The sequence below is a fragment of the Sciurus vulgaris genome (assembly GCF_902686455.1).
Source record: "Sciurus vulgaris genome assembly, chromosome: 3".
Classification (NCBI taxonomy): domain Eukaryota; kingdom Metazoa; phylum Chordata; class Mammalia; order Rodentia; family Sciuridae; genus Sciurus; species Sciurus vulgaris.
Window position 1 is genome coordinate 189,308,302 of NC_136463.1, and position 26,761 is coordinate 189,335,062.

The 26,761-nt window shown below is 56.1% G+C and overlaps 1 protein-coding gene across 4 annotated transcripts; it reads right to left on the minus strand.

Annotated features, from left to right (window-relative positions):
• Positions 1-336: 336 nt before the first annotated feature.
• STK25 (serine/threonine kinase 25) lies at positions 337-10,139 on the minus strand. Of its 4 annotated transcripts, XM_079130321.1 has the most exons (13): positions 9,988-10,121; positions 9,778-9,865; positions 6,051-6,281; positions 5,327-5,383; positions 4,737-4,845; positions 3,379-3,536; positions 3,102-3,287; positions 2,806-2,951; positions 2,404-2,518; positions 2,140-2,211; positions 1,101-1,267; positions 576-643; positions 345-471 (listed from the first exon to the last, which is right to left on the minus strand). In XM_079130321.1, exons 2-12 carry the CDS (start codon positions 9,805-9,807, stop codon positions 604-606), a joined length of 1,311 nt encoding a protein of 436 aa, XP_078986447.1. In that variant the 5' UTR covers positions 9,808-9,865; positions 9,988-10,121; the 3' UTR covers positions 345-471; positions 576-603. The 4 variants fall into 4 exon arrangements, with proteins under 4 accessions (XP_078986446.1, XP_078986448.1, XP_078986449.1 ...); XM_079130320.1 differs by having other exon boundaries at positions 337-643; XM_079130322.1 differs by having other exon boundaries at positions 338-643; positions 1,101-1,237.
• Between the last annotated feature and the right edge of the window lie 16,622 nt (positions 10,140-26,761).

Genomic DNA, 26,761 nt, shown 5'->3' on the forward strand with positions numbered 1-26,761 from the left:
TCGCTCTGTCCTCTGGCAGGCACCTTGGAGGGAGGAGGGAGGTCAGCACTGGATGGGCCTGGGGAGACAGGCTGAGGAGCCCGGCCGGGCAAGCACGGCTCCAGGCCAGGTCTTTATTGAGCGCGGCAGGGCCTTCCACACACACCCTCACAGCACTGAGGGAGCAAATGACACATCTGATGACACAGTACTCACAAGGAGACGGCGCCTGCCCAACGCCAGGCAGGTCTGGGCCACATGACCCCACGGACGGTGTCCCAGGCTGGGTGCCCGGTCACCTCCTCCCAACCCGAGGGGGAAGGAGGCAGAGCTGACGGCTACTCTGCTCCTTGGTCTGGCCACCCAGGGCTGTGTGGAGGGCTGGGCCAGCTCTGAGGGAAGCCTGAAATAGCCCTCCCACTGGCTGCCCAGTCTCCAGGGGCTTTCTGCTGCTGGGCGTAGCTTCAGGCAGGCCAGGGGAGGGAGGGGGACCTGGCACGGAGGAGGGAGGGGACAGCTCGTGAGGCCAGCAGGCTGGCGTGCGCTCAGTCACTGCACAGCTCCAGGGCCCTTCCCGTGCAGCACAGAACAAGCACCTGCTCTCCACCAAGGGCAGCGCGGTGCTCAGCGGGTCGAGGACAGGTGGTTCCTGCTGTGTGAGAACCTGCAGAGGAAGGCCCTCCGTCAGCTCACGCTCCTGCCGTGCCGCCTGGGCACGCTCAGCAGCCAGACCCCAGGGCTCCCTGGTCCTTCAGGTCTTGGGAGCCACACTGGCTGGCTCAGACGCTGCCCCCAGGAGCGCGGGGGTGGGCCTCTCCAGAAGCGAGGGGCAGGGAGCCTGGCACATCTGCCTGCAGTGCAGCAGTGGGAACCGGGAACCCAGTGGGCTGCTGGGAGGGCCCAGCACGTCCCTCTGTGTACCACAGACATGCCGCAGCAGCAGGCCCCACAGGAAGCCACAGGGAGTCAGAGGTCAGCTGCACAGTGCTGTCACTGGGCCAGGGACTCTGCCCCAAACACTGAGGGTGGAGCTGAACTTCGGTGCACTGCTCAAAGCCAGAGACCTGCCTGGCCTCTCCAGCCCCACGGCAGGATGACGGGCACCCTCCTGGGCAGCTCACCTCTGCACTCGCTCCACCAGGCGCACCACCAGCTTGTCAGAGATGCCAGGGCAGGACTCCTCCGCCAGGCTGAAGGCGTTCTCCAGCTCCTCCAGGGCACCCACACTCCCACCACTCTGCCTGTGCTTCTCTTTGAGCTGCAGAGAGACGTGGGCCTGACTGGGGTCCTTGCCAGGGACACTTGCTTGGGGCCCCGGCAAGCTAGGGGTGGCAGTGTGCCCATGCCCACTGATGGGGGCTCCAGTGCCCTTCCATGAGGCCCTACCCTCCTGCTGTGCTCCAGGGAGTCTCGGGCCTTGGTTCTCAGGAGGGAACAGGAGGGTCACACACACAATTACCTGGGCCCAGCAACCATGGGGACTGCAAGACCAGACCCAGGCAGTGTGTAGGTCAGTGACACACATACCCCTATCTGACCCTAGGGCCACCTGCTCTGGGGCTACGGGCTGGAACAGTTAGCCAAGACACACCCAAGAGACTGGAGCCACCACCCCTGGTGGTCCTGTGCTCTCTCCAGTGTCCCATCCTCCCTACCTGGGCTTCAGGTGCTGCTGTGCTCTTAGGAAGGCAGGTCCAGGCCCACGACCCACTGCCCAAATCCCAGGTTCAGATTTGGGGGTGGGGGTCCTGGCTGCATCCTATTTCTGGAGATAGCTCTCATGTGCCACCAGTAGGTGACAGGCATAAACTCACCTGACTACCAGAAGTCAGATGGCCCTCAGGCTGCCCTGCGCTGGAGCTGATCCCCAAGCCTTCCCCCTGTCTGCTGTGTGCATGTCACAAAGTCCCAGGACTGGGAAGCCAGAGGACCCACAGGTCTGGGAACACAAATGGTCCTTCAAGGGCGTTTTGTCAGTGGTTTGCGTTCCTTCCACCCGGAAATCCTGACCCATATGCCTAATCACCACCAGCTGCCAGGGACCTCAGATGGACAGGTCAGCCCTGCTCCAGTAGGTGAGCACCCCACAGCAAGGTGCTCAGGGCAGATGTCTGGGAACAAAGCCACGACCCTGGGGACCCAGCCCAGTCCTACCCTCACCTCTCCAAAGACAGGCCGGACCAGCGTGGACAGGCTCTGGGACCTTGGCTGTCTCTTGATCGGCTCTGCAGGCTGTGAGGGCAGCAGAGACATGGGGTGGGGGGCAGGCAACACTCCAGTCCCACCCACTCTGGCCTCCTCAAGCAGCCGTCTGGGCACTGTGGAGGCTGACCTCCCTGGAGCCCCATGCCCAGCCCACCCCCACACCCACGGCCTGAGAGCTGAAGGGGCCTGGGGTGGGTGGGCCACAGGCCAGGGACAGACCTTCTGTGAGCCGTGCAGGGCAGTCCCTTTGTGCAGCTTGCCATGTGGGCTGGGCCTGACGGTTGGGGGGAACGTCCAGATGGGGCCCTGTTCCCCGTCCTCAGCCTCACCGTCACTGGAGAGAGGGACGAGTCAGGAGTGACCCAGGCACAGGAAGGGTTCCCCCAGGGCCTTGGGCACATCTTATTTGTTTTCTGAGGCATCCCAGAAGCAAGTCGAGATGTGGGCAGGCTCTGCCCAAGCCACAGCATCCAGGTGGCACAAGAGGCCATGTCCTTGAGCCCAAGGGCTCCCTGCCCACACCACACCCACCCCCAGCAAGCAGCCTGGGGCCCTGCTTCTCGAGTGGAGACCCCCACCCCACCAAAGCACCCAGGGCCGTGTCCAGGGCGTGGGGCCTACATGTCGGAGTCCTCAGAGCTGGACTCCTCAGCATGACCCTCAGACTTCCAGCGCTTGTAGCGGTCAGTGAGCTCAGTGAGGAAGGAGGTCTTCTTGGTGTAGCGAGTGATGAACTTGTGTTTCAGCAGTTCCTTGGCGGTGGGCCGCTGTGGGGACAGATGGCAGTCACCAGGAGCCACTCAGCTCCTCAGAGGAGGCACTGGTCCTGCCCACCCTGAGCCCATGTCCTCCCTCCATAAGTGCCCCAGACCCACGTGCCTAGGAGGGGCCGGGCAGGGGTGGGGGACAGGCCTTACAAATCGGGGGTCCTTGTTGAGGCAGGCCTCCACGAACTCCTTGAAAGGCTTGCTGTGGTGGCCCTCCAATGTGGGCGGACTGTTCTTAGGGATCAGGAACAGGACACGCATGGGGTGCAGGTCGGAGTTGGGTGGCTCCCCCTTGGCAAGCTCAATGGCCGTGATGCCCAGGGACCAGATGTCAGCCTAGACAGGGCAGCATATGGGACAATGGCTGCATGGGGCTCCTGTGGGGCTGCAGTGTCCTGGCACCCCCACCTCCCACCTCCTGCCCTACCTTGAAGTCATAGGCCGACTGCCTGATGACCTCAGGGGCCATCCAGAAGGGAGTGCCCACAAACGTGTTCCTCTTGATCTGCGTGTCTGTGAGCTGCCCTGCCACCCCGAAGTCGGCCAGCTTCACGTCGCCTTGCTCCGACAGCAGCACGTTGGCAGCTGCTCAACACAGGGTGGCGGGTGTCACCCTGGGCTCCGCAAGGGCCCAGGAAGCCCTGGGCATGGCTACCTAGCAGGTGCGAGAGGACCTGCTCTGGGCACCTCGCCTTCCCTGACACTCCCACACGGGCTGCGCTGAGCCCTGAGGCACTGCCAGAGGAGCCCACCCAGAGACTGCTGCCTGAGCTCCGGCCCTCCGGGGGTTTGGCCAGGGAGGCGAGGCGGATCAAGGCTATGAACCCAGGGCTAACTGACACCTTGGTACCTCTCCAATTCCTGCTCAGCATAGGTCTTTGATCAATGCCCCCACCCAGAGGCTACAAAAGCCCAGACTCTACGTTTAAGTGGCAACCCCATTAAGTCCCCTCTGGCCCTGTGTGAGTTCTGCCTCTTTTCCCTTCTCACTTAAATAGATCCTACTCTTTTATGCTGACCCCTCCTAATCTACGGATTCAATTTTTCTAATTGGTGAGACATGAACCGGGAAAGACACTGGCTTGGGGATGAGCTGCAGGGAGAAGCGGAGACGCTCTGGCTCTGCCCAAGTACCCTGCTGCGATCAGCTGCGGACACTTGAGTGGGGCCTCACAGCTGCAGAGGCCTACAGCTCACCCACCAACAGAAGCGGCGAAGTTTAGGCTCAGAAATCTGCTTTCATTATGACGAGTTCCAACAACAAAGCAACTCCCCCACGGGCTCCTGTGAGTGACCCCAACCCAAAGAACAGCTGACGTGGGACAAGCAGGAGGCCCTTCACTCTACTAGCTTATCCACCATATAAAGCCTCAGTACTTCAGCATGCCCCTCCCCCTAGGTGGTACCAGCGCAACAGGGCTTAGCAAGAAGGGTCGAACATGGGTCGCACAAACACACCCCGACCACACACAAGAGAAACACTTGGCTTACACCAGCCTGCCTACACGTGGTGCACAGTGGGTCCCTTCCCCCATGGGGACAGCACATGGCCCTATCGGGGCAGACCGTAGCTCCGTGGTGGAGTGCCTGCCCGGCACAAACAAGGCCATGGGTTCCAACCCCAACACTGCAGCATCCTCTGAAAGCTGAGCAAGATTGGACTGCTCAGTCTCTGGGTGGCCAGAGGGCTCCCTACGCCTTGCCAGCCACATGCCTCACACACCCATGTTTTCCAGGGTCAGCAGGGCCCAGGGCAGAAGGGGAGCCACGCCCGCCCCGCAGGACCTTTGATGTCTCGATGGATCTTGCGCTCTGAGTGCAGATAATCCAGGCCCTTCAGAATCTCCCGCAGGATGGTGGCGATGTAGGTCTCCTCCAGGGGGCCTGGCTTCAGCTACAAGACAGCAGGGCAGGACCTCAGTCCCATCCCACACCCAAACCCATCACCATGCTCAAGAGCGGCAGGGGTGCCCCTGCAGAAGGCTGGCAGTTTGTGTTCTTCATTTACTTCTGAAACAAGTTTCAGATGCTGTTGGTCAGTGTGAGGGTGGGAGGGGAGGAGCAGAGGCTTTTTCTTTCTTTTAAGGAAGGTAAGCTACATTTATCTTTTCTGGAAACATAACACATGAGAGCCAGGCCTCTCCTCACCCTGCAGCCTATCTGGCTGAGGACACTAACCTTGTCTACTCCACAGACCATCTGAGGCTCAGGACCCCTTTGAGCACCAAGCAAGGCAAGACCGAGAATAGTGATTCGTTCCTGGTGAGCACTCCTGACTAACCTCTAATGGACTAAAACACCAGAGAGGAGGTTCTCCGGAGCCCGACTCAAGGCTGCAGGTCAGTGGGTTCCAGCACTGTTTGCAGTGCACTCACCAGATCCAGAGCAGAGCCTCCGCCCAGGTACTCCATGATGATCCAAAGCTTGGTGCCCTAGGCAGAAAGAACCCGTAAGTGCCTGCAGTGAGTGGAGGGGTGTGCCCAGGTGTGGGGTCCACAGGCCAGCACCACCCCTACCCAGGAATCAGCTAGGGCTTAGGTCACAAAGGGGCTGTACCAGTCCAGTCCCTCACAGGAATGCCAAGCCAGAAAGGGCTCTAGTGGCCTTGCCAGACCCCCTTCCCACTACACCCCTGCTATAGGCACATGTCAGACAGACCAAGAGCTCAGAGCAGTGTCTGAGCCCACTTCACAACAGCCCAGGCATGCCAGGTAGCTATATAACAGGCATGGTCCTCAGGGAGCCAGACAGTGAGCGCTGCTGGCAGAGGTCTGTCCAGGCAGGGCTCTGAGTTCTACCTGCAGGGGTTCCACAGAGGGCTCTGAGCAGAGCCCACAGCACACACCTGGGTCATTATGGCCACTGCAGAGAGGCTGACCCTTGTAGACTAACCCCAGGCTGGCATTTCCTGGAGGGCCTGGTCTGCTGAACTATTAAGCCTCCCTGCACTTCTGGAAGGGGACCCCCAGCACTCAGCAGAACCTGGTCCACTCTTCCCCACTGCCCCACCCAGCCATGAGACATTGTACACATCATTCAGTCCCTCTGGAGACAAGGAGAGGCACAGAGAATGCAGGCCCCTCCCCTTCCCATAGGCACCTTAAGGTAGGAACCAAAGTAGCGGGTGATGTAGGGACTGTCACACTGGCTGAGCACCGTGATCTCTTGCTGGATGTCCTCAATTTCATCCTCGGCCTCCTCCAGGTCAATGATCTTGATGGCCACCACCTCCTTAGTGTGGTTGTCGATGCCCTTGTACACCTCCCCAAACGAGCCCTTGCCAATGCGGTCAAGCTTGGTGAAGAGCTCCTCAGGATCCACGCGAGAGTGCTGCAGAAGCCCACAGGGACAGAAGGTTGCAGCGCTTGGTCAGAGACCACCCTGCCAGGTGAGGGCACCATCCACAGCGAGGAAATCCAAGGGAGCTCACCTCTATTCTTTTCCGGTTTCTTCTTTTAACCCTTGTTCAGAAAATCTCAACTTAACTCTTTTCTCCAAGGGAGAACGGATGTGTCTTAGATAAGGTGGGGTAAGTAAGTTACAACAACATAGCACACCACAAACAAGTGTCAATAACAAGTAAATGGGGTGGTTAGAAACTCAGTGCTTTTGATACAAACCTGAAAATACTCTAAAAAATAAACTCAATTAAAAATAAAAACCAAGCATGGGCTACACACATCCTCTGTACTCCTGAAAGCCACATTCCTTAAAAGGGTATCTCCATCCTGAAGCACTGAGTTGAAACCAATGCTCTCTTGGATGCTTGAATCTAGACCTTCAACCAGCAGAGAATGCCCTACACATTCAGATCTAAACAGAGCCTGAGCTGCTAAGCCAACAGTGCCGAAGGTGCTCTGTCCACTACCCAGCACACCCCAAGTGTCAGCACGTTGTCAGCAGAGACTATGTCCAAAAAAAGGCCCAAACTACACTCTGGACTTTGAGCCAGGGCTGTCTCAGCACTCCAAGCAAAAATGGCTCTTGTGCAGAGGATGGTGACAGCAGAGGTCCTCCAGGTGTCACTGGGTGCCCCGGCCCTGCCCATGAGGACACTGTACATCACCACCCACTGACAGTGCTCTCTCCACAGGCCCAGGTGAGGAGCACATGGAGAGTACCAGTGCACCCCAGGGCCCATGAGAGGGTGGCCCTGGGCAAGGCTGGGCAAGGGTTGAGGGTGGGAATCCTGGGTCTTGTCTAGACAGTCTTCCATCCCTGCCAGGCCTCACCTGCACTAGAAGTGCCTCCCCGCTCCCCGCAAATGGCACCTTATTATAAGTGGCTTGACATGAAAAAGCAAAGCCACACCTTGTCCTACCACAACCACTGACCATCCCAGGCTCACCTCTCTGTGCTGAGGGCAGGGCCCGTCCTGGGGGGGCGTGCTTGCCACGCTCCTGAGAAGGAGACCCCACACTCCAAGAGCAGACACCTGTGTGCCAGAGCTGCACTGGTGCTGGGCAGACTGAATCCAGTCTAAGACTCAATTTCAATCTAAGATTACCAACTAGCTGCCTTCCCAGGGTCTCCAACCAAGAGGGAGGGAGGGAGGGCACAGAGAACCACCTGGGGAGCACACGAGCAGCCACTCTGTGACCCCTTTCTGAGCACCAGGCTCCAAAGGTGATAGGAACTTAGCAGAATGTGCCCTGGTGGGGATGGAGAGAAGGCAGAGAAAGGAACCCTGGGACAAGACAAGCATCTCAGCGTGGAAGCCACCTAATCCTTACAAGGAGGGTTGGTTTGGCAAGACCTGGGCATGTGCAGCCAGAGCAATGCCCCAAGCAGGGTGGGTGTGCTGTCCATAAGTACCCTGGCTTGAGTAACTAAGAGGCAAGCGGTTCAGCCCAGTGATTTTCCTCACTGCCCAGTCCTAAAGCCAGTGCACACCATGAAGTTCTCAAGGCCCCAACTGAGGATCTAGGCAGAGAAAGCGGAGTGCTCCCGGGGTCCCACAGGCTGGGCTGGCCAGGGCAGGCAGCATTTGCCCCTAGCATCTCCACTCCTGTTGACACATGTGAAAAAGAAGCCAGAAAAGTCCATGAGATTGTGGCTGACAAGTCACATAGCTCAGCCAATCTCAGCCTGGGATGGGCAGCACAGATCAGATCAATCAGAGTCAGTCCCTACTGGAAAGGAAAGCCCCCTAGAGGTTTGCACTCTCAGCAACAACTCACCAGCCCACCACTGCAGATGGGTAGGTAAGTGGTTCTGTTCCAGGTGGGGACCATCCTGTTCCCTGAACACCAGGTGCCAAGACCAGGTCTACGCTGCTTCTGCTCCTCCTCCATCAGCTCACCAATGATTCCCTAGCACCCTACGATGGTGCCCTACCAAGCCCTCAGCCTCAACCCCAACCCCGCCCTGGCATAATCCCAAGACACCATGAGGAAGCTGAAGCGTCCTGGGGACTTCAGGAGACCTGCCTGGCGCACTGAGGCTGCATCCCACTGCCACTCTGAAGACACAGTCCACTGCCTTCTAAAATGGCCTGAGAAGACCTGGAAAAGGTGGGGCCAGGGCCCAGCCACAGCACCCAGCACCACCATCCCTCCAACTCTCAGGGCCTTCCTTCTCAGGCTGCGGACACCATGTCCTCCTGCTCTGCTCCTCCCCACCCTGAGAGGCCAGAGACATGTCTGTCCAGGAGCACCCTGGGGGCCAGCTACTCAGACCTCTACTGCCTCGGAGCAGAAGGAAGCACAGACACCAAAGCCACAGTGCAGGGTTCAGCAGGGAAGGTGACAGCCCCAAGCACCTAGCTGCCACAGCTTCTGGGATCCTGACCCTACAATTTCACAAGAATAGCCCTATTCCCAACCCCTCCTGGTGAAAGCCAAGTATCTCCCAATCCAGGGGCAACAGATTCCCCTTCAGGCAGACTGCTCAGACCACTCACCTAGCTGGGGCAGTTGAAACCCCAGTTCTCCACACCAGCCTGGGCTGGCCAGGTCTGGGGACCTCTGCCTGTGTGCCAATTTGTCTGTCAGTCACCAGGAGCAACCCATGTGCCCTGCTGGACACATCCCCTGCCACCATCTAAAAGGCAGTGCTCTGAGCTCCCAGCCCGGCAGGAACTGGACAGGTGGAGGGAGGAAGTCCAGCGCAAGTGAAGGCCGCGGGGGGCACTGTGCCCTGCTATCCAGGAAGAGGCTGCTCACCTCAGCCCCACAAGGCTTTTGCCACTGTCCTAAGTAGCTCACACTCAAGCTGGACAAAGGACCTCTAAGGGACAGAGGGTGCTTCCAGCCTTTGAGGTCCCCTCACCAGCGTCCCTGTGCTCCCTGCACAGGGCAGCACACAGCTCCAATGGGTCATTCTGTGACCCCAGAAGCTGACCCTGCAGCTCTTAAAAATAGGCTGACGGCGGGTGTTTCCCCCAGGATCTCAATCGCGTAACCCCCAGACGAAGCGGCAGGACGGAACGAAAACTGCTGGCTTACTTCCACCCGTGAGCGCGCCCGGCCGCCGGCCGCCCACAGCTGGCCGAGGAGCCCTGGTCAGCCGCGGCGTGTGGCCCTCGGGCTCCAGGCGTTCCCGTTTCCGCCAAGGAGCCGGACTCCAGTTCCGGCCCGGGCTGGCGGACGCGCGGCCTGCGCCTCGCACGCCCCGCGCTCGGGCGCAGCGGTCCCGGCGTCCGCCGCGTCGCGGGAGGCCTGCAACCGGCGCGGCTAGACCGCCTGGCCCGCCGCAGGCCAACTCCTGGGCACCAGCGCGCCCGCAGGGCGACCTCGGGCCCTCAGCCGCGGGCAGCGCCGCGAGGCCTGCGGCCGCCGCCCTCCGCCCGAACCGCCGCCCGGGGCGCGCGGCCGCCGAGCCTCACCTGGTGCGCGAAGCCGCGGAGGTGAGCCATGTCCGCGCGGCCGTCGGTCCGCGGCCCGGAGGCCCACTCGGCCCGCTCGCTCAGGCCCCTGCGGGACGCAGGCCGCTCGTCAGCCGGGTCGGCCGGGAGGCCCCGCCGGCCGCCTCCCTCCGCCCGCTTCCGCCCGGCCCGCGCCCCGGTCTCTCCGCCCGCCAGGCGCGGCCCGCCCACCTCCGGGGGGCTCCATCCCGGCCTCCCGGCCCGCTCCGCAGTGCCCGCGGCTTCCCAGCGCAGCCTCGGTCGCCCGGAACGCCCAGGCCCCGCAGCCCGCGAGAAGGCGGCGGCGACGGCGGTGGGGGCGTCGTGGCGGGCGCGCGGTTCTCTGGGATTCCGAGTCCCGGCGTCCGGGCCCCGCAGCCGCCGGACTACAAGTCCCGGCAGGCCGCGGGGCCGGGCGGGCGGAAGCGAGACGCAGGCGCGTCGCAGAACTGCAGGGACGCCGAGTCGCGCTCCTGGGAGGCTGGAGCGGAGTTTCCCGGCAGGCCGCGCGGCGGGTTGCGCGGCGCGTGCGCAGTCGGTGTGTTCCGTCTGGCGCCCGCCGGGCCTCCGGAGCGAGACGGCTCGCCCAATGGTGTCCGCCTCCCCGCGAGGTCAGGTGGGCCCCGGTGCCCAGGCCCTGGCGCGGCGGACTCCCCACTGCCCCCGGCTCCCTATTTCCTCGCTGCGCCCCGCCCTGGGTCCCTCTGGGTGTCCTCCCCGGAGGAAGTAGGCTTCCGGGCGAGCGAATCTGGGCCCACCACCATGCCAGCACACGGCAGGGACTGGGGACGTTTGTCGGTGACCTGCGCTCAGTGACTGTCACCGAACGCCTGCCGCACCTCTGGTGGTGTGACTGGCAGGCCTGCTCTCCCCAGGAGCCCCAGGACTTTGCAGGCTTCATCGGCTGGCAAGTGCTGATGGTGCCAGGTCGCCACATCTTCAGCTGCACTACATCTTCAACCCTTGGGGCCGCTCCTAGTGTTGCTCATATTTCCTTCCTCTCCTGCCCCCCCTTCCTTCTTTCCTTCCTTCATTCTTTCTTTCTTCTTTTCTTTTCTTTCTTTCTTTATTTTTCTTTTCTTTTCTTTATTTCCTTTCTTTCTTTCTCTTTCCTGCTCATATTTTCTTTCTTTCTTTGCTGTTGTGCTATACTTCTTAAATTTCATCTCCTAGCTTTCATATAGAATTTTTCTTTTCAGCAACCCTTTGTGTGAATGGTGCTGGGGATGAAATCCAGGGCCTTGCCCATGCTAGGCAAGCACACTCCTGCTGAGCTACACTCCCAGACCAGGCAATCCTATTTTTAACTTCCAAGAAGTCTTGGTTTCCTCAGTGTCCTCAGTTTCCTTTTTGGGAACGTGGAGATAGTTCTTGCCTTGTGGTTCATGAAATGACAAGTGACCTGGCACCTGGCAGGTGCTCAAAGACCACTGTTCTTATTGTTGGCACAGGCTGACCTTGGAAGGGAACACTCAGTCAAGCTGTAGCCCTGGACTAGCCCTGGCAGGTGACCCTCAGGTCCAGTCACTTGGTGGCTGCAGCAGCCCCCTAGTCAGGCAGGGTAATTACTGCAGTTAGCTGAGGTGCAGGGGGAGAGAGTGACATGCCTGGGGCCACAGTGAAAACATGGCAGAGCCAGGATCGAATGCAACCTCCTGGACCTCGTGTGTCCTCTGCTGCAGAGGACCCAGGTGACCGTGTGTGCAAAAGTGAGACCGTCCTGGAGAGAAATCAGTCAGGCTTGGCATCCACTGGGGTCAGGGTGAGCCACCTGAGAACACGGTAGTTGGGCCACCCTCTTGTTTGACAGACAAGGAAATGAAGCCCAGGGAGGAGAGAAGTCCCAGGAGTATACACCACAGTTCATCCCGGCTTAGGTTCAAGTCCCACTGCCCTAAGGTGATGGTCTAGGCACTTGTGCTAGTTCCTGTTCCCTCCTGGGGACCTGCTCACTTGTCAGAATGCAGCAAGGAAGGGCGTTTGCCCCTGACCAGGAAAGAGTACACTGCCAGCAGGTGACAGGACCACGGATGTCCAAAGGCAAAGGTGAGTGACATAAAGCAGGAGGAACCTTGGCCTCCAGTCTTCTCTGCCAGGTACAGGTCCTAGAGAGGCCGAGGGAGGGGACACCCAGAGACCCCGGAATGAGTGTGTGCATAAGTGTGAGACAGATCACACAGCACCAGTGGGGCAGGAGGCACCAAGAGAGAGACTGCCCCCAAAGAGCCCCTGAAGTGTGGCACTTGGGTGGGCCCAACAGTGGACTGCCCACCCAGCCCTCCCACAGCAAGAGGCCTGCCTTTGACAAGACACTCTCAGGAATGCAAGCTCCATATCTGCTTCCTGTCGACTTGCTCTTAAACAGGTAGCTAAGGATCACTGAATATTTAGGAAGACTTCAATGTGAACCCCTGAGACCAACATAAGTTATAAAGATGACCTAAGCCCGGTGTGGGGTTGTTAAGCTACTTGGGAGGCTAAGGCAGGAGTCTCTCTTGAGCCTGCAACCATGAGGAACCTGTCAGCTGGACCCAGCCAACCTGTGGACCAAAGAGGAATTGGGGCTGGGGTTGTGGCTCAGTGGTAGAGCCCTTTCCTGGCATGTGTGAGGCACTAGGTTCAATTCTCAGTACCACATAAAAATGAATAAATAAAATAAAGATATTGTGTTCATCTACAATGAAAAAATTTTCTAAAAAATAAATAAAATTATAGGATTCTCTCAGAAGATAAACAAGGAAATAAGCTTAGAAGTTCTAAGCTTAGGCATGAGTAAGCCAGGCATGGTGGCACACACCTATAATCCCAGTGGCTGGGTAGGCTGAGATAGGAGGATCACAAGCCTGAGACCAGCTTCAGCAACTTTGCAAGGCCCTGAGCAACTTAGTGAGACCCTGTCTCAAGATAAAATGGGCTGGGGCTGGAGTTGTAGCTCAGTGGTGGGGCGCTTGCCTAGCACGTGTGAGGCACTGGGTTCTATCCTCAGCACCACGTAAAAATAAAGGCATTGTGTCCATGTACAACTTTAAAAAAATAAAAATAAAAAGGGCTAGGGGGCTGGCTGGGACTCGGTGGTAGAGCACTTGCCTAGCACCACATAAAAACATAAAATGGAGGCATTGTGTTCATTTACAACTAAACAAATTTTTTTTTTTTCCAAAAGATCACCAAGCCAAACATTTGGCCATATTTTTATTTACTACATATACTATAAACATATACGATACATGCTACAAAAAACATTTTTTTTAAAATTTAACTGTCAAGAAAGTGTATAGTGTTATTATAACACAATGGCAAATGTTCATATTTCATTTCAAATTGGTTTGCTTATCACCCATTTCAAACCATTAATAGTGAAATGTTACTTGTGGAATATTAAAAATTATTTGCATTATTAACAATAAGTCCAACAAATTAATAAGAAGTAACCATGTCAAACATTAGTATCCAAAAAATGGGCTTTTGCAGAAACAATTATATAAAATATAGCAGCCAATTGCAGTTTACTTTGTGACAATGAATATGCACTTGAATAGAATTCTAGCAAGTTTGTTGGAAGATATCTATAAGAAGTCCTTTAATTTCTTGATATCCAATAACTGCCACACCCAGCCAAATCCAACCCAACACTTTATGTAATGGCTCCAGACAACAGATCATTGAGAAATTCTTAAGATTTGGGTAGAGTTGCATATTCCACTAGTATTACATGATGAAAAGAGACATTACAAGCCAATATCAAAGGCAAAGGAAAATATAAACATTCAAATCAGTTGTAACAAGTTCTTCTACAAATATTTTAGATGCCATACTTTCAGGAAAACAAGATTTAATATGCTTTTGGATTTTACAGTATCTATGCTAACTGAAAATTTAACAAAAGTAGTCAGATGGAATTATGTTCAGTATGCAAATTTGTTCATTCAACATTATTGAGCACCCACTTTGTGCATACCACTGTGCTTACATTTTAAAAATTGAGTATTAATATCTTCATCAAGGGCTGGGGAGATAGCTCAGTTGGTAGAGTGCTTGCCTTATAAGCACAAGGCCCTGGGTTCAATCCCCAGCACCACAAAAAAAAAAAAAAAACTTCATCAAGCATTACCTTAGTGTGAGGTAAAAATACATTAAATTAGCGTCAACTCATTAGTTTGCCTGTGGTAGTGTATGTACTCCTGTGCCAGCTGGCTTCCCTGAGCCATGTAACAAGCTCCTGCACTCCCCTCATTCACTCACACAAACATTGGCACACTGTGTGCCAGGCAATGAGCACTGAAATAACTGTGATTTGGTATACAGTCAGAGAATGAAAATTTATCATATTAACCTATCTAGGGCAATTAGAAAGGTACATTATTTTTATAAAATGAGGTCCAAAGCAAAATATAAGGTGTTTCTATGTCACACCACACCAGAGACCACGAAGTGCCTTTATCGCCTGGGAACTAACTTTGAAAGTTTATGTTGTAGCCTAAAATCGCTTAGATATTTTTGATAATAGCTTATTTTTTGGTCTCATAGGTCTTTTTCTTTGGAGCACCTGACCCCATATAAACCATTCTATATTTTAAAAGGTTTCTAAACTAAACCTGAACATTAAAAAAGAGCCAAAAATGAAGGCAGTACTTCAAGCACTATCCTGGCCATGTAAAATGAATAATACATAAGTAATTCATGATTGGTTCAGACATCTTTCAAAGCACTAACCCTACCCCAAACTCCTGATTCTAACTTGTGTGTTATACAAGTTGCACAGAATGGTGAGGGCAGAATTTGGCCCTGACACCTTCTGTGGAATATTTTAAGTGATTGGTCCTTCCACTCCAAGTAGAATCTGAGAATTCAGGGTCTCCTTCTAGGATACTGGCACTCAGGAGAAATGGCCCTGTTGATGTCCATCAGGCAGGAGTCTCCTTAGCTGCTCAGCAGTGTGAATCTAGTGTGACCCCTTAGGGGAAGGCAGAGAGCTGGGAGTTTGGCCGTCCACTTAGTGAATCCAATACTGGCTTAAAGCTATGCACTGAATAAAGTGCTCTGCACATCCTGCTCCTTATCTGGAATGAAAATATACATTATCTTAAGAATCAGCCTACTTATGGGTTTTGGGGAAAAGAATAACAAGGGTTGAAAGAATCCCAAGAAAAAAGTATGAAGCATTGACTGGGAAGAAAGACAAATGCCTCTAGTGGTGTTCTCAGAATTCTCAGGATTTGAAATGTCAGAATGAGTCACACAATGGTCATGTTCCATAAATGAAAAAGCAATCCCACTGGGTACTATTCACACGGTGCATGATTATTTCAAGGGGATGGAAGGGAACAGTCTACTGCCACTTGATAGTACGGTTTCAGAATGAAAACAAAACCGCTGGGTAAGTCAGGGTAAGCAGTGTGTAACACTCCTCTCTTGTCCATCAGCATCCCACAGGTTGATCTGCATTGCCTGAGAGAAAGGAGGTAAGACACCTGTTCCTTCTGAAACAGGCAGAGCCACTACCACCTAAAACTGTCAATTCAGAAGTCAACCACACAAGCCCTCCAGTTTTGTACCCTGGATATGGTAAATAAGACTAGGAATGGAGTAGGTCATTCTAAGAAAGATCACAGGTGACAGAACGCTCATATAAACTAGACTGCTTTGGACGCCTGTAAGAAAACCATATAGATGGCAATTGGGGAAAAAAAAAAAAAAAAAAAAAAAGATTGTTCCCATCTGTCCGCAAAACTGTTGAGCTATACTCAGCTGAGTCCTCATGGGGATTCCGTTGATCCAGCAGACGGACATGTGAATGGGAAGCGACCGCGTTTGCCATTACACGCCCCTTCCCACTGACCACTCGCATCAATCTTCGTAACCTTTACGGCTCACCGACCTCCCATCAGAGCCGACCGGAGGCGGAGGCAGGGCCACACTTCTGCACGTCGGGGACTGGAATGGCCCTCTTGCCGCCGCTGTCCTCGGCGGTCCACCTCCGCTCTTCAGGCTTATCCCGGGTTCTCAAGCTGTCTCCTTTCTTAAAGGGAGGCTCTTCACCCCGCACACACTCTGCCTCCTCCTGCCCGAGAACCACTGCACCACCCTGCCTGGATCTGGAAACTGTGGTGTCCAGACAGTGAGTTCTGTGGAATCCCAGTAAAGCAGGCCACGAATCCAACGCCATCCCCTATTGGGAGCTGGAGGGCCACCCGGCGGAGGCCGCGCGGGCCGCTGCGCTGTCCCGGGGCTGGTGCTGAGCCCCGCGCCAGGAGCACCCCGGCCGCCGGCTCGGTCTCAGCCTCCCGGCCACACGTTTTTTAAATAAGGAAGGGCTCGGGACGCCCTGGGCTCCGTCCCCAGCGCAAAACAGAGATTCCAGGCTCGCATCTGTCCGGTGGGCATCGGGGAGAAAGTGTCCGCGCGTTTCCCGGACGCGCTGGAGGCGCGCCGCTGGGCAGGAGCGCCCGGCGCCCGCACGGCGCGAAGGCCGCGCCGCGGCTGCTGTGTGGCCCCGGGCGCCGGGATGGGGCCGCGACTGAAGTGCCCAGCAGAACGCAACGGCGTCCCCCAGTGAGCCGGCGGCGCCTCGGAGCAGCGACGCAGCCCACCCAGAGCGGGCGCCAAGCCCAGGGCTGCTCTGCAGCTGCCCTCGCGTCTGCGGTGCTGAGGGAAACGAGGACCGCACCCCGTCGCCGCCTCCCCGCGGCCGCCGCGGCGTCCGTCTCGAGGGATGCTTCTTTCCGCTACTGGGCGCACGCCCAACTCGATTCAGACGCCGTCCGCTGCAGCCGGCTGCAGGCCGGGTGCCTGGCCAGGGCGGGCGCGGAGCTCACGCCCTCTGCAAGGCTGCTGTGCCCCCTCGGTGTGGTGGGCAGGAGGTTAGGGAGCTGTGCTTGTCAGCTCAGGTGTCTGAACAACACACCACACGGGGCGGCACTGCGTGTCCAGCTCCTGGTGAGGAAGGTGCCCCTGCCCCGGGCGCCCCTGGCTTGGCTCGCAGGGCTCCTGTAGGATGCTAACAGGACTCCGCCCCGTGATCTCATCCGACTTGAGTCCCCTCCTCCCCTGCCCTACCTCCAGACACAGCCGGGCGGAGGTCAGGACTTGGCTGTGTGGATCTGGGAGAGGACACAATCGGGTCAGAGTGAGGGCTGGCATTCTAATGGAGAAAGGTGTGTGGCTCTTCCATGACCTGCCACTGGCCATTGGACTTATTGCAAGCCCACCTGGATTCAAGGAGAGACAGCACCAGAATCACAGCATGGGAAGAAATGAGGAACGGGAGGTGATTTCACCTTCTCCAGTGTGTGGTTCCCTACCTGCTTTGGTGTGGACCCCTCCTCGGATGCTCGGCTCAGCTGGGTCCATCCTCGGGAGGCGGCCCCCATTCTGCTGTTTCCTTGCCAAGCACCTATGTGGTTAATGGAGCTCCAGAGCCCCATTAACTACACAGGTCCGTGTGGCATCCAGAGCATCATTGCCCAGGCCAGGGCCAAGTGCCATTCCCATGCAGGTGCAGTGTGGGCATGAGTGTCCAGTGCACTGTCCCTGTGTGATGTCCAGGTTCCCAGCACCACTGCTCACAACACTGCCCTTCCCTGATTCCTCCCACCAAAGACAGGCCGAGAGCAGCTGGAATACAACACCTGGCGCTCGGCCACTTACAAGGAAGATGAGCTCGAGTCCACAGCTCTGGGCTGGAGGTCCATGCAAGGTGCTGCAGGGCGTCCTGTGGCAGACGTCCAAGAGAGCCCACAGGCCTGAACAGACCCTGCTGCTTGGCAGACCCCTCCCCTCCGTGGCAGAGCCTGCTGCTTGGCAGACCCTGCTGCTTGGCAGACCCCTCCCCTCCGTGGCAGAGCCTGCTGCATGGCAGACCCTGCTGCTTGGCAGACCCCTCCCCTCCGTGGCAGAGCCTGCTGCATGGCAGACCCTGCTGCTTGGCAGACCCCTCCCCTCCAGGGCAGACCCTGCTGTCTGGGCATCAGTCTGCCTGGTCTCATCGCCTCCTAAAGCCCCACCCCCTCATGCTGTTGCTGTGGCCCCTGCATTTCACAGGGATTTTGAAGGGACAAACGCCAAGCCACAGCGGCTGCATTTGTGGCTTGCTGCTGGTTCTCTTCTGTACCACGGGTCTGTGCTGCTTTCATGCCAGTGCCACACTGTGCTGGCCGTGGAGCTCTAGAGTCCTGTTTGGAGGGGGATGGGCTGCCCAGCTGATCTTACCCCAGGTTGCTGTTGCTGCCTGGCACCGTCTGTGGCTCCCCTGGACTGCTGGAGCTGGGTCCTGCTTCAGAGGTCACCCAGGCAGGGTCTGAGTGCTTTCTGAAAGCAGTGTTGTCCTCACCTGTGTCCTGTCCAGCAGCAGCTCTGACCAGCATATTCAAGGCCACCTTTGAGCCAGGTCAGGGCTGGGATTGGACATCTGGAAGTTACCTGCAGACAGTGTCCAAACTGTGGTCTCAGGCTGCTATTTCATTATCAAACTAATTTGCTGATCTGATATAGTTTTAAAATAAACTGTGATTGTAGTTTTTGGCTGAAAATCATTTCATCCACAGATATTTATTCGTATGTCTCAAAAAATAGAACCACAATAGCATTATCACACTATTAAAAACTAACCAGAGGAGACCAGCTACAGATGAGGTGCAGAGGGCAGGTCTGCCTGCCATTGACCTGAAGCCAGCAGCAGGCACAGAGCAGACACCTGAGGCCTCGGGTCCTGGAGAAGGGAGTGGCAGCGGGTGGGCAAGGAGTGTCCTGTTGGGCTGGCCCCCAGTTCACCATCTTCTCTGGATTCTCCCAGCCTGGACAAGCCATGACAGGAGTGAAGCCGGCTCCCAGATGTGAGGTGCAGCAGAGACAACTCCAAAGAGGAGGAGGCAGAAGACGCCACACCCTGACTTTGGGGCTTGCTACGAACAGCGTAGAATTGGCAGAGGGATGTACATCTAGGTCATTTGAACAACAAATACAGAAACAGAAGCACCCAAAGACGGTGGTCCTAGACGAGAAGACTGCCACAGGGGAAGGGTAGCCTTCTCGAAAACCGACTTGGAACAGAATAAAGGAGTCTGGATTCACACCGCCCACTTAGCAAACTCCAGCAGCGAGTCAGGTCTAGATGTAAAACAGGGCACTACAAAGGCTTCAGCTGAAGACTTCTAAAGTCCTGTGAGCTGGAAAGACTGCTCTTAGACACGAAGCCAGGAGCATGGCCCACGGGGAAGCTGCACGGAGCAGGGCCTTGTGGCCTTGGGCTTGTCCATGGCTTCCTTTCCTTTTCTTTCTTTCCATTTCTTTTTTCCATTTCTTTCTCTCTCTCTCTCTCTCTCTCTCTCTCTCTCTCTCTCTCTCTCTCTCTCTCTCTCCCTCCCTCCCCCCCTCTCTTTCTTTCTTTCTCTCTCTTTTTTAATTCTGGGGAGTGAACCCAGCAGTGCTTTACCACTGAGCCACATTCCCACCCCTTTTAAATTGTAGCTTGGAGACAGGGTCTCACCAAGTTACCTAGGGCCTTGCTGGGTTGCTGAGGCTGGTCTTGAACTTGTAATCCTCCTGCACCAGCCTCCAAAGTCACTGGGCTCACAGGTGTGTGCCACTGGCTGGTCTGGCAATGGTATTTAAATATGACATCATAAGACAAGCAACAAAAGAAAAAATAGGTAAATCAGACTTATGAAAGTCAGACTTTTTAAAAGGTCACAACTCCAGAAAAGGAAGTATTGGGGATTATTTTGTAGTGGCTATTATGATCTTATTTTTCCCTTGCTTACAATACGTTTGTTATGAGAAAAAAAGTTAAAAATGTTTGCATATCAAAGGACACTATCAAGAGAACAGAAAGAGAACTCATAGGGGAAAATTATTTGTAGATCATGTGTCTGGCAAGGGTTTAAGATCCAAAATACATAAAAACTTCTACAACTAAACAACATATGCAACCTGAATTTAAAATTGGTGAAGAACTTCCATAAAAATTTCTCTGAAGAAAATAAACAAATGGCCAACAAGCACCCCAGGATACTGATATTGATCACCAGGTGAAGTGCACTCAAGTTGATGTGAGGCCCCAGTGAGTCAACCTAAAAAGTTTCCAGAGCTGCTGATGCTAAAAAGGGGTTAAAAATGAAAAGCTGCAGATGAGCCGAAGTCAGCCTAGCTAGATAACAGGTGTAATGCCCAAGTCCACGAATCCCCCAAAGACCACCAGGGAGCCAGAGTTCCATGCAAACGCAAAAGGACCAGTTTATCCAAGCAGCTGCTCGGGCACTCGACACAGACCAGGTGGGCAGTCCATGCCAAGTACCCTGAGCACAAATTTGCAAGCTGTTTTATACACTTCAGACAAAGAGACTCAGTTTCTCTTTTATAATTGGAGGGTTTGTGTCCTTGTTTGCATATCAGGATACGTTTTTGCTGCTAAGTTTTAGTCATCACAGGAACTGCTGTTCTATAGGTTGACCTTGGCCATCTGCTGAGTGGGAAGGCCAGGCACAGGACAGACTCTCGGACTCTACCTGTGCAAGAGCCTGCAGGAGCAGAAGCAGAGCAGTGTGCCCAGGGCTGAGGAGGGGACAGTAGCCCGTGTCCAGAGGGCAGAAGTCCTGTGTGTGGGACGAAGAGTCTGGTGATCTGTTGCCAACAGCATCAGAGTCTTTGCATCACTGAACTGTACACCAAAAAACAGTCAGGGTGGCAAAGTCAGGGTTGTGTGTATTTCACTCTTAAAATTACATGGAAGGGCTGGGGGTGCAGCTCAGTAGCAGAGTACTTACCTAGCAGGCTTGAGACCCTAGGTTCAATCCCAATACTGCAAAAAAAAATAGTTGAAAAGTAACAAAGCTCTGAGCTGAGTGTGGTGGCCATGCCTGTAATCCCAGCAACTCAGGAGGTTGAGGCAGGAGGACCACAAGTTCAAAGCCAGCCGCAGCCACTTAGCAACGCCCTAAGCAACTTAGCATGACCCTGTCTCAAAACTAAAAATTAAAAAGTGCTGGGGTGTGGCTCAATGGTTAGGGACCTCTGGGTTCAATCCCCAGTACAAAAAAAAAAAAGTCATGCGGTTCGGAACTGTGCTTCCACATGGAGGCCTTGCAGCGTATGCAGAGAACACAGAGGAGGCAGACTCCGAGACAGACGGCGGGCCAGAGGCCACCAGGGCGGGGCGGCCAGGTGCTCCTGAGTGGGCACAGCGCTGCGGCCGGTGGTGATGAGAAAGCCCTGGAGGTGGGGCTGAGAGTTGACATAACACTGTGAACTTACTTGGCTGCCGAATCATGCACTTAAAATGGCTCGAGTGGTAAGGTTCACATTATCGTAGGTCACTGCAAAAAATAAAGAGAAAAGCAGTGATAAATTGGACTTTATTGACATTTGGACTTTAGTTGTGAGAATGACCTGGTCCAGAGAATGGAAAGACACACCAGGACTGGAAGGGATGAGTCCCTCAAGGACGTGTGCCGAGCACATGAATCTTGCAGGCACAGAGGCCACGCCTGCCATCCAGCAACTCAGGAGGCTCAGGTAGGAGTTCCAGGAGGGACGGGCCACTTGGTGAGACCCCGTCTCAAAACAGAATAGAAAGGGCTGGGCTGGGCTGGTGGCAGGTCTCCCTGGGTTCCATCCCCAGTACAAAAAAGCATGAGGAGACTCTGAACCATGTACAATTGGAATCACTGAAGCAGAAAACAAAGCAAGACTCGGATAATAGCAGGCTAGGGCAAGTGCCTCATCCGGTTCCCCAGAGAAACAGAACTAGCCAAAGATGCCCTATGTCCCCTGAGGAAGCGTGGGGTCAGCGGGTGGTGAGGGCCAGTGCACACGACTCCTACCACAGTCCGTGGCTATGGCAGTTCTGTTTTTCTCCTGGTTGTCGTTGTTGACCTCTTCCTGTGCCCAGCAGTGAGCTGAACTTCTGCATAGGTATGCACGTAGAGGAAAGAGCAGGGTAAGTGCTGGGGACAGCGTCTGCGGGTCTCGGAATGAGTGTCTGCAGAAGAGGGAGGAAACGGATCAGACCCACGTCACCTAGGGCAGAAGTGCCTTGGCAGGCCAGTGCATCCTGTGTGAACAGCACAGCAGGTGCTCAGACAAGCTGGGAGACAGTGTCATAGAACCACGTCACGCCTGTGGTCTCATTGACCAAAACACTGTCACGCAGCGTGTGAGAGCACAGAGCAGGGGAGGCAGGGAGGAGGTCGGCCGCAGGGCTCCGCTCAGGCGACTCCAGTCGGGAGACCGTGATGTCTCCTGCAGACCAGAGACTTGGCCGCCAGTGGCTTGATTCACTCCAAGTTCAGAAGACCAAGAACTAGCAGCAGTCATCTGAGGCAGGAGAGGGGACATCCCAGCCCACACGAGGCCTCGCCCTCCCTCTGCCTTTCTGTTCTGCGCCAGCCCTCGGAGGTGGCGATGGCGTCCACCTGCAGGGGCGAGGGGCAGCTTGACTCAGTCCACTGACTTGATCGCTCATCTCCTCCGGGATCCCTGCTAGCAGACATAGCAGGAAGAATGCGTCGCCAGCTCTCTGGGAATCGCCCCAAGGATATGGGGACCCGACCTTCTGTGTGAGCAGGAATTCCTGGCATCAGGACTGCCGTCCTGGGGAGAGCACCAGAGCCGGTCACTCAGGTGGCCGAGTACAGTACAGACGCTCCCCACCACGCATGGTGGGAAAGTAAAGCAGAGCCACCACCCTGGAAACACCGAGCAGACTCCTGAACAGTCACCTGTGGACAGGCACAGAGGCACACCCACGATCCCCTGCACCAGGAGGCCAAGGCAGGAGGATGATGAGTTCAAGACCAATCTGGGTTATGTGGTGAGCCCATCGAAAAAACAAAAACAAACAAAAAGCAGTCCTCTATGTCGGTTCCTCTTCCTGGCCCTGGGCCAGGAGAACGCAGCTCACAGGAGCCTGCAGGTAAGGGTCTGCAGCACCATTCCTACCTGGGTGCAGCCCTCCTCAGCATCTGGCAGCAGGTGGGCAGAGTGTGGGCATCCATAGGAAGGACACCACTGACCAGTGGTGGAGCAGCCTCAGAGGCCCTGGAAATCACAGACTGCACTTCCATGCAGCAGACATTGCCTCAGGTCAGAGCAGCTGGAGGTGGGTGGGTGAGGCACCACCCTGCATCCTGATGGTGGCAGGCACGTGCAAATCATACAGACACTGAGACTCACAGAAGTCGACACCAGAAAAGCCAATTCTACTGTTTCCATTTAAAAAGAAAAAAATTAAATTAATGAAATTCCTAAATATCATTGAAGTTGGGGCAATGTCCAAATTTCACATACATGCGTACAATTCCCTGTGTAAAACCATATAGTTTGTTTAAATCAAAATCCAAAAGGCCCAGGTGCAGTGGTGCATGCCTGTAATCCCAGCAGCTCGGGAGGCTGAGGCAGGAGGATAACAAGTTTGAAGCCAGCGTCAATAAAAGCAAGGTGCTAAGCATCTCAGTGAGCCCCTGTCTCTAAATAAAATACAAACTAGGGGAGGTGGCTCAATGGTCGAGTGCCCCTGGGTTCAATCCCCGGTACCCACCCCAAAAAGAAAAACAAGACCCAAAGATCTGTCTGCTGTGAGCTGCTCTCTCCCCTCTAGCTCACCTCTGGAGGGCGGCCGCCTCCTGTTCTGTGGGTGGCCACAGACAGGCCCTGCTGAGCTGTGTCCCTGCTCTGGGGACTCCACAGTTGGTGGCGACATCTGAGGGCCTCAGGCTCCTTGACTTCAGCAAGGAGGCTGGTTCATCTGTCCACAGGTGCGGTCACCCTCCTCTGACTGCCCTCCTGATCTTGAGTGGAGTGGCAGGTGGCCACTTGTCTTCCTGGGCATTCCCACTCCCTGAGACCAGGGCCAGGGTTGGAGATGGCAGCCCCAGGGATGACTGAGCCACCCTGGCACCATGGTGATTGGCACCACACTCCCGGTGGGGGTCCCTGGAGGCTGAGGGACACAATAAGCAGGACTGCCTCAAAGCCAGGGAGGGCTGAGGACCAGGGCGAGGCGGACCGAGCACTTAGCTGCAGTGCCATCGCCAAGCCCTAGACCCTTGGGACACACGGCCTGCAAGTCAGCAGGGCAGAGAGCTTCGGAGCCCGTGCCTCTGACCGCAGGAGTCACTCCTGCCCTGTGGACCTCAGTGATGTGACCGCCGCTGCTGGCATGACCAAGCCTCTGATGACTCCGGCTTTGGGAAGGTGGGTCCTAGGGGCACTAGCCCCTCCTCTTCCTGAGGTCCTGGGAGTTCATGACAGTGTCTCCGAGGCTGCTGCTGGCCCTGGGGCAGCGAGGAGCTGAAGGAAGACCACCTCAGACTTGGAACAGGCTGGGCTCTCGTGGCAAGGGGCTGCTGCCCTGCTGGTGCCCAGGTGGACAGGCCTCCTCTTCAGTCCAGGGCCCAGATCCTCAAGCCACTCAGGCTGGGACCAAGGGAGGTTGGGACTCTGGGGCACAGTCAGGTCCTGGATCTCCTGAGCCTGGGGCCCTCACAATTGGACTTCCATGGCTGCCCTTTGTTTGGTCAAGGGCACCTGGGCACCTCTCTGTCTCATTACCTCTTGAGGCCTTCTGCTCCCGACCCTGGGCTTGGGAGAGCTGCTGGCTTCTCCTTCCCAGACACCACCCAGTGTGTTGCCTGCGGGGACTCCTGTGCTCCTTCAGTCCCCTGGAGCTGGTCCAGTTTGGTGCACTGGGTGCCAGACTTCTTTAAATGGCAGGCAGGGGAAAGTCTTTGGGTCGCTTTGGGGAGACCTGGTAGTAGGTTAGTGCTATCTCTGTAATGTCCCTGCAGCAGCTTCCCCTTGCACATCACACCAGGACATCCAGGGCATTCTGAGCTCAGAACAGCCCAGGATCTGTCAGTGACAGGGCAGGGAACTATCCCTCCCCAGAGCTCAGCAGAGTGCTACCCAAGGGACCAGTCCCCGCAACATATGCTTCTGTCTCTAATTTTTACTTCAAATCACAAACATCCTTCCAGCTCCAAACACACCAACAAAGATAAAATACAGACAAAGAGGACACAGCTGGACTAGAAAATAAGAGAGAGTTTCTGGACTCCAGAGTCCCATCAGGGCTTCCCACAGGAGGCTGGGGTTGCTGTGCACAGGTCTGGAATAAGGAGCAGTGGCCTGGGTCCGGCTCAGCAGAGGGGGACCAGCACCCAGAGGACACTGCCGAGACAGGGCTGAAAACCATCAATAAACTAATGTGATGATCTGACGATGCTCCTGGCAGGACAATGAACTTGCTTTGTAGCCTTGGTGAACTCAGCTGTGGGATTCGCAGCCTGGACAGGGCCATGACAGACTGGGCAAGCACCCCTTGGAGGGTTGCACGGGGCAGACTGAGGAGGAGCCCAGGGAGGGACGGGAGCCAAGGGCTGCAGTCCCAGGCCTGGATGGGTGTCCCCGTCGGTGGGACACCAGGCAATGAGGGGCCCTGGCGAACTGGGGGCGAGCTGGGGGCTGCTCTCCACCCATCCTGTGACACCACTTTGTGACCCTGAGCCTGGGGGCAGAATCTGCTGGTAATCCTGCTCTGCCTGGGGCTGGGGCGCTTTCCTTCCATGTGGGGTTCAGGTGACTCATCGCCTCAGGGTTAGAGCGCAGCAACTGGGGGACACTGGGGCAGTGGGACAGTGGGCAGGGGCGGCCACAGCCAGAACACAGGGGATGGGAAGTGCTTTGGACTTCACCCTCAAGTGGTGGACCTCCACTTCTCCCTGAGAAGAGGTGTGGGAGGGGAACCCGAGACCCAGGAGACTGACCAGGCAGGATGTGCATATCTGTGCAGGCTGCTGAGCTGTCTCTGGGGCTCCTCTCTCACACAGGGGGTACCCACTGACCTTGGCTGTGAAGCCCAGTGGGTCAGGACCACCTACCCCCGGACAATGTCTGGGAAGGGGGTGGCAGGAGAAGGGCCTGTTTGGGAACACTGATCAATTGTAAGTGGCATGGGGTCCTCATGATGTCAGCAGCTGCAGGCCAGCAGAGAGGGTGCCCGTGACCAGGAGTCTCTCTGCCCCTTTGATTGGCAGAACGGGACACTGCAAGACACTTGGGGCATTCTCTGTACACGGTTCCCACAGGCAGCCTCACATCGCAAGCCCCAAGTGACAGCTTCCTGCCCTCCATGGTGTCACAGCGCCCAGGGGAGGTGGTGCTTGCTGGCTCAGAGGTGGGTGAAGGACCCCAGTTATGGGACGGGCATCGCACAGCCCTTGGGAATCAGAAGGAAGGGCTACGGGACACGCTCAGGGTGAGACCCAGGTTTCAGAATGGCACATTGATCTGAATCGGTGTGAGCAGGTTCTGGACTGAGGAAGCAGGCACTGTACGCTGAGGTCGTGGAGTGCCAAATCTTCTTTGTCTGCTTTTCTAACTCCCCAGTGTACTTTAGCTCCCAGGTTTTATTGTTACATTCAGAAAAATATGTTGTGTTTGGCTGCTGGCCATAACTGAACTCTCTCGGAACAATGCTGTGTTTCAAGGCAACGCATCTGTGCAAGAAGAAATCCTCCGGGTCTTACGAAGGGGAGCAAACTGAAGAAGAACCCTGTCCACGGAACAAACAATGTGCCGCCCCGGTGCCTGGCAACACCGGGGGCGGCGGGCAGCGGAGGCTTCCCGGAGGCACCCCGCAGCAGTGGCCAGGGGCCCCTCCTGTGCCCGCTTCGACCCCACCACGCTGCTGGCAAGCCCCTCCCGAGGCAGACTCGACTGGAGAGACTGGCAAGAAGGCCAGCGGCGCTCCTGGCACTCAGGAGCACTCAGGAGCACGACCTCGGGGGCTGGCGGGCCTGCGGAGGGTGGGGCGCTGCAGGGGGCGGGGCCCGAGGGAGGGCGGGGTAAGTGGGGGCGTGGCCTATGTGGGCGGGTCCCATCCGGGTGGGATCGCGGGTGGGTGTGGCCCGCTAGGGCGGGTCCTGGCGAGAGGGGCGGGGCCACGGCGAGGGCGAGGCCAGGAGCGCCTTGG